Source organism: Vespa mandarinia, chromosome 1 (genome assembly GCF_050613455.1).
Source record: "Vespa mandarinia isolate Hongniang chromosome 1, ASM5061345v1, whole genome shotgun sequence".
Taxonomy (NCBI): Eukaryota; Metazoa; Arthropoda; class Insecta; order Hymenoptera; family Vespidae; genus Vespa; species Vespa mandarinia.
The window spans coordinates 3,360,001-3,367,500 of NC_140810.1; the positions used below are offsets into that span (position 1 = coordinate 3,360,001).

Here is a 7,500-nt window from a genome sequence, read left to right on the forward strand (position 1 = left end):
TTTTCCTTTTCTTCTTTAAACGACATACGGACTTTAGACGATACCTCGTGTCGCTTCGATGAACACATCCCTGGTACGCATAACATCTGTATCATTGTCGACCATTATCTCGAATTCGACTTGGCATAATAATACATCTGCCTCTTATATATATGTATACATATATATGTATATATATATATATGTAGATAACACGATCGCTTTCCGTTCTTCCTACGATCATTGTACTTTTTAATCTTTATATCTTGACGTCAATTCTAATGTCAAATTTATTACTTTTAATGTGTATCTCTTTTTTCATTTATGTCTCTATTTTTTCTTTTTTTTTTTTTTTTTTTTTTTTTCTTTTTGTTTAATATATTCAAAGTAACATACAGTTTTATATTTTCTTACGTTTATTTACACAATTTATACACGTTATTAATATTAAAATAATTAACATTAATGTCAATCATTTAATTAGCAATTATATCAATTGAAAATATTCGATTGTAATATCGAACGTTTCCTTGAACATTTTGATTTGTCTTTATTTTCCTTTTTTCTTTTTTTCTGTTTTTTTTTTTTTTTTTTTTTTTTTTCGTTGGAAATGTAGAAGTTGGAAAATGTGTAGTAGTTTTTCTTTTCGTTCTTGCTTAAATGAAATTCATTTAAGCAAGACGTGTGGCCAATGAAACGTGGTGATTCCTCGTTCGTATATCAGTCGGGCAACGAAGCGTTAAGAATAATAATCTTGAACGCGCGTACACTTGATTCGCACGCGGTCGTGGTATTGCAATCGCAAATAAGCTTTGCTAATGAAAAAAAGAAAAAAAAAAGAAGAAAGAAAGAAAGAAAGAAAGACGAAAAAGAAGGATAAAAAAGGAAAGAGAAAAAAGATAAAACGAAAGGAAGAGAGAGAGAGAGAGAGAAAGAGAGAGAGAGGAAAAAAGAAATAAGAACAAGAACAAAAACAAAAAAATCGTAGTTGCGGAATTAAGAGGAGTGTCGAAAATGGATAATGAAAAGAAATCAAAAGTCAATTGTATTAATAACGCTCAAATAATAAGCCGTGTCGTGTGTTGCTCGTACGTGGTGCGTTCAACCAATATCGCCAACGTTCGCCACTTTTCGTATGGTCTTTGAAAAAAAAAGAAAAAAAAAAGAAACAGACGAAAGAAAGAAAGAAAGAAAAAAAAAGGGAAAAGGAAAAAAAAAGGGAAAGAAAGAGAAAAAGACCGAAGTGGGTTCTCCCTTTTATGATTTAGATCAACGTTACGATCGAGAAGTTGATCTCGCACGAATGCACTCAATCGTAGACCATTTCGTGGCACGCATTACACGCGTTATTGTTGCTTCATACTAACCAAAGTGTAGCATTGTTTCCTATTGCCTATATAGTATAGTAAAGTAAAAAGGGCTATAGTTGCTCGTTCCAATCGTTCATTCGTTCGTTCGTACATACGTACGTACGTTCGTTCGTTCGAGTGTTGCTCGCGTGTTACAAAAAAGAAATTGAAGCGAAGTCGAAGTTCAAGAGGTTTCACATCTCTCTCTCTTCTCTCTCTCTCTTTCTCTCTCTCTCATTCTTTTTTCTTTTTCTCTTTTTCTTTTCTTTTTTTTTTTGTTCATACCTTTCAACCTTTCGTTCGTTTTCTTATGCACTCGTTCGATTCTCTTCGAACTGACTATATATACTTTGGTTCTCTCTCTCTCTCTCTCTCTCTCTCTCTGAGTGTGTGTGTGTATTCCATGTTCGGTGATCACAAATAAACTACTAGTACTAAAGTTCGAGACTGACTTCTAGAACACGCATTGTCCTAACTATCGAACCCAGAAGGTAGGACAATAACCAACCTTCCTATAATTCGCTGGCGAGCTTTAACGTTTAGCTAAGTGCACTGGCGCCCATTATCGGCGTTAATAAAGCTCAAACCCCCACTCGTGTGCCGCAGCCATTACTCGAGGACGCTTCGCACCCCAGTCCTCTCTCTCTCTCTCTCTCTCTATCTCTTTCTCTCTCTTACATTTCCCTTTAAAGAAACCATGCTCTCCATACTTCTTCTCCTTCTTTTCCTTCTCCTTCTTTTTCTCTTACCTGCTCTAACATCTCTCTCTTTCTCTCTCTCTCTTTTTATACTCTTCTTTTCTACCATCTTTTTTTCTACGTAGATTTCCCTTTAACCGTTTAACGTTAACGACGAGGGAGAACTCTTACGAAAATATATTATACCTTTCTCTGTCTTTGTCTCTTTCTATTAGTCTTTTTCTTTCTTTCTCTTTCTCTCTCTCTCTCTCTCTCCCCCCCCCCTCTCTCTCTCTCTCTCTCTCTCTCTCTTTCTTTTTCTTTGGTTAAACTATTTCTTTAAAGATATGAAGAAGCATTCGAATTATGAACAATATCACCGTCTATTTTATCGTATATTTTATTATATTATTTTCTCGAAAACGTCGAAAGGTAAATTGTTTTAGTAAAAATTTATAGGATATATGTACAATTAATGATCGTATTAAAATTATTTTTTCTATGCGTTTCGACACTGTCAAAGAAACGAAATTAAAAATTAGAAATATTAATGTAATATAATATACCTATATCTATCTCATATACATATATATATATATATATATATGATACGTTTGACTGAAAGTCACAATGCGTTATATATAAAAGGATAAGCGAAGATAAGAGGTTCAACCCAGATGCGAGAGATGTTTCTCGTCCCTCGAAGAAGCTGGCAGGCAGCCACTCTCCTACCAATAAACTTCTCGCGGATCACGAAGGGTTGGCTATGGCGAACTTCGAGCTCGAGCTCGAACGAACGAACGAACGAACGAACGGGGCGAAAGGGGAATGCGGTGTAGGGATGTTCTCTCTTCTCCACCTCCTCCTCCTCCACCTCCTCCTCCTCCTCCTCCTCCTCCTACTCTTCCTGCCATCTCCTTCTCTTCCTCCTCTTTCTCCTTCTCCAAGACCGTTAAACGGCGACCGATATAAAGGGTGGAAAGGTTACATTGAGTTGCGCACGCGTCCTCGTACAAACGCTAACATTCCTATACACGAACTTATACATATAGACACACACACATACACGCACATACATACATATATACATGAGAGAGAAAGAGAGAGAGAGAGAGAGATAGTAATTAAAAGATTCAGGATTAATCTTTCAACTTATTATTCACGTAATTCATTTTCATTCATCATCTTCACGAATTTTAACAATAAGATCGTACATTATCAATGAAACGAATGATTTAAATAATATATAAAATTGATCGAATAAATCTAAAGAAAAAAAAAAAAAAAGAAAAAAAAAAAAGGATTTCTTCTTTTCGAATTCATAACTCTATATATTTCTCTTAACTATTATACATATATCCGTATGATAACTAAATAAAATCAAAACACGTTCGGATAAGCTCACGTCTAATGTTCGTAGAAGTTCTTCGAAGGATCGTGTCATCCGGTCTCGAGGAAGGACGAAAGTGAAACTACGCGATTTCCTCGATAATAGAGTACAGTCGCCGGATGTCGAACGGCGAACGAGCAAGATAGATAGAAAGACAGAGAGAGAGAGAGAGAGAGAGAAAGAGGGTTCGAAGGTTTTGTCATGTATAGACACGTAGACTTGTCAGTTCACGAGCGACTTGGGAAGAGAAACGTGCGATAGACGAAGAAGAAAGAGAGAAAGATAGATATACATAGATAGATATACAAAGAAAGAAAGAGAGAGAGAGAGAGAGCGCGCGAGAGAGAGGAGAGGAAGAGGAGGGTAGAGACACGAGGGTTGTTATCAGGATTCCATTAACGCCGAAGGCACGAAGAAGGTAACGACACGGGAAAAGAGAGAGAAACGTCAGTTTCAGAGAGGGACATAAAGAGAGACAGACAGAGAGAAAGAGAAAGAGAAAGAGTGAGAGAGAGAGAGAGAGAGTGAGAGAGGGAGAGAGAGAGAGAGAGGGAGAAAGATGGAATCATAGAGCGTCGTAGAAACGTGCGAGAAAGATAGATATAGTGAGAGTAGTGGGAAATAAAGGTAGAACGAGAGAGAGAGAGAGAGAGAGAGAGAGAGAGAGAGAGATAGTGAGAGGGTGGTCCTTCGAGGGTGACAGGGGCGTATCGTACGAGGGTGGCCAGCGACTGGCGTCGGGACGGCCGGCGTCTTATCGCACGATACCCTCCTCTCCTCTCTACTCTTCTCACTCTCTCTCTCTCTCTCTCTCTCTCTCTCTCCACTCTCTTTCTCTTTCTCTTCCAATGCCAAGCCAAAATCCAGTGACGCCTCGACGCGTTCACCCAGAAACCGACGATAAGGTTCGCCGGGCGATGCTTGCTTGCTTGCTTGCTTGCTTGCTTGCCTGCCTGTCTGCTTGCCTGCCTGCTTGCCTGACTCTACCTACCACCTACTACTCGTCGTTCCACATGAGAGAGAGAGAAAGAGAGAGAGAGAGAGAGAGAGAGAGAGAGAAAGAGGGAGAAAGATAGAGGTAGGTAGATAGATAGATAGTTACGAAAAGAGAAAGAGAGAAAGAGAAAGATATAGAAAGAGAGAAAGAGAGAGAGAGAGAAAGAGAGAGAAGAAGCATACGAGACTAACTCGTATGTTTGATGGGACGGTGTGATGAGAGGAAAGGGACGAAAGGAGACTTCGTTCGTTCATTCGTCCGTTCGTTCGTTCGTTCGTTCATTCGTTCGTTCGTTCTTTCGTTCGTTTTCTCGCTAGAAATGTGTTTTTAGAAAGCTTAGAGTGGTAGTTCCCGACAATATCGATCCTTCGATTTTACATTTCGCATACTTTTGTTCGAATATGAAAAAAAAGAAAAAGAAAGAGAGAGAGAGAGAGAAAGAGAGAGAGAGAGAGAGAGATGAAAAAGTAGTAGATATTAAAATGATAAAGAAATGTCGATTAATAATCTTATCGACAGAGTTTACTTCATTTTAAGAATGATAATCTTCTGAATCTAGGATCGATCTTATATTTCGCGTATCTAATTTTCATTCTAATGCGATAGAAAAAGATAAAAATGACGAAGAAAAAGTGAATAGATCGACGAGAATAAAATATATCGGATTATATTTTCTGTTTACTTTATTTTCTTTCGAATATGAACTTCGCAGAAATATTTACAGGAATTAATAAATTTTCTTTATTTACAATTTTACGACGATATTCCTTATACATTTGAAATTTTATACTGCATATATATATATATATATATATATGTATATATGTATGTATGTATCTTGCTATAGTTATCTAATTTTATGTTCGATATTTCAGTGGCTGAACTCGAAGGAGGCGCTCATTCTGACGAGACCAACAGCGGCGGTGACAACAGTAACGCCGGCAGTGTATCTGGTGGTGCAGACGATGATCAAGCACGTTTACGACTTAAGAGAAAGCTTCAGAGGAATCGTACGAGCTTCAGCAACGAGCAAATCGATGCTCTTGAAAAGGAATTCGAGAGGACGCATTATCCGGATGTATTTGCAAGAGAACGACTCGCTGGGAAGATTGGCCTACCGGAAGCTCGAATACAGGTGACTACAAAATCTTTTTAATCTTTTTTCTCTTCTTTTTCTTCTGTCAATGTCGTGTGCGGGCGTGCGTGCTCGAGTTCGTGTATGCGTGCGTGTACGTGTGCGTGTGCGTTGTGTTCGTTTATGTATTCAAATTAAAAAAAAAAAAAAAGAAATTCAAATATTATAACATGGTCGTCGAAGTTCGAGAAAATCGGGATTTATTCTATCACGGATTCGAATCGTCGTCCTGTATATCTGTAGCCTAGCGATTGACCTGTATCTTCGTCTGTCTTCTCATTCACTAACTCAGGTATGGTTTTCGAATCGGCGGGCAAAGTGGAGACGAGAGGAGAAATTGCGTACGCAACGGAGGGACAACCCGCAGCAGCAGCAACAACAGCAACAACAGCAGCAACAACAACAGCAACAACAACAACAGCAACAACAACAGCAACAGCAACAGTCACAGGCTCAACAGCAACAGCAACAATCTCATACGGGAGGTGTTAGTCTCGTGGGTGCTGGTCATCCTACGCCACCTCCACCGACTGGTATTCTTGGTGGACAGGCACCACCACAGGCACCACCGTCACCACCCAGAATACATCATGGATTTGCACCAACCGCTGTTTATCCAGGAATACCTAGCATGCCGGACTCTTACAGGTAAGAAAACGAAATAATGATATTATTACGATATGGATATATTTTTGTTGCGATTATACAAAGTAAAGAATTTATTTACACGATATTTTCCAGATTCAATACAACTTTATTCCTCCTTATAATAATAATAGTAATAATAGTAATAATAATAATAATAATAATAATAATAATAATAATAATAATAATAATAATAATAATAATTCCATTTCTTTATTTTTCCAGTCCCATGACATCAATGCCAAGTTTCACGATGTCAGGTGGCAGCCAACAGAATCAACATACGACCAGCAGCATGTCTTCACTGTCAGGGTCTCTTTCGGGTTCGTTATCAGGCTCGCTATCGGGAGGTGGCATGGGTCCAATGGGAATGACGGTTGGCATGACTGTTGGCCCTAGTCCTGGCGCGTGCCTTCAACAACGTGACAATGGTTACTCTTGTGGCGTAGCACGACCACCAAGTTACGAGCCGCTTCATTTGGGATACGGTGCGAGGCCAACCTGCAGTCCGACCCAGCCTTACCACACCGCGGGCCTTAATCAGTACAATCAGAACGCCAGCTCGACCGGTGAGTGTCTACCGCACTCACTGCACTCGCTGCTTGCGCTTTAGCCGATGGACTACTACTATGGCTACCACGGATAACACGCTATCGAGCCTGCCGGTAATGGAACTGATTCTCGCTTTTGCATCTAACGCGATTTTCTCATCTTTTTTCTTTTCTCTGTTTTTTTGTTTTCTTTTTTTTTTTATTGTTGTTGTTCTTTCTCACTACAAATACATGTGTTGTTCTAAAACTAATGAGTCCTTTTATTACTTATTTTTATCATTGTAATATTAATATCATTAAGAAAGTTTGTTCAACGTTATTTCTATGCGTTTACGTAGAAGTCTCATTATTTTTACGACAAATCTCTAACCTTACGTTTGTTCGTTCTTCAAATAATCAACATTTAAATCTCTCTGTCTCCCTCCCTCTCTCTCTCTCTCTCCCTCTCTTTCTTTCTCTCTCTCTCTCTCTCTCGTTACTTCTGTCTTTTTTCGTATCAATACTCCACTCTAGTAACTTAGCATGAAATATTATTTAGTGCATGTACATATTCATATATATATATACATATACAAATATATGCATATATATATCATATACGGAACAAATACATTAGCACAAATGCCGCTATCGTAGATAATCCTAAACGTATCCAATTTCTCTTTAATATATCTATTAATATATCTATTAATCAATACAACCAATAACAAATATATCAACATACTGTTCCCAGGTCTGATATCACCGGGCGTGAGCGTACCGATCGCAGTGCCAGGA

At 38.5% G+C, this 7,500-nt stretch overlaps 1 protein-coding gene across 5 annotated transcripts in view; it reads left to right on the forward strand.

The window, feature by feature from the left end:
* Positions 1–7,500, forward strand: part of LOC118444900 (paired box protein Pax-6) — a 108,581-nt gene that overhangs the window by 100,542 nt on the left and 539 nt on the right. For 3 of the 5 annotated variants that reach the window (XM_085661949.1, XM_085661953.1, XM_085661957.1), the window contains 4 exons: positions 5,268–5,527; positions 5,820–6,175; positions 6,398–6,741; positions 7,457–7,500. The exon at positions 7,457–7,500 is cut by the window's right edge and continues 539 nt beyond it. In XM_085661949.1, the coding sequence (XP_085518075.1) occupies positions 5,268–5,527; positions 5,820–6,175; positions 6,398–6,741; positions 7,457–7,500 (1,004 nt within the window). Of the gene's footprint in view, positions 1–5,267; positions 5,528–5,819; positions 6,176–6,397; positions 6,838–7,456 lie in introns of all 5 variants that reach the window. The other 2 variants (XR_014983114.1, XM_085661967.1) reach the window with 2 other exon arrangements.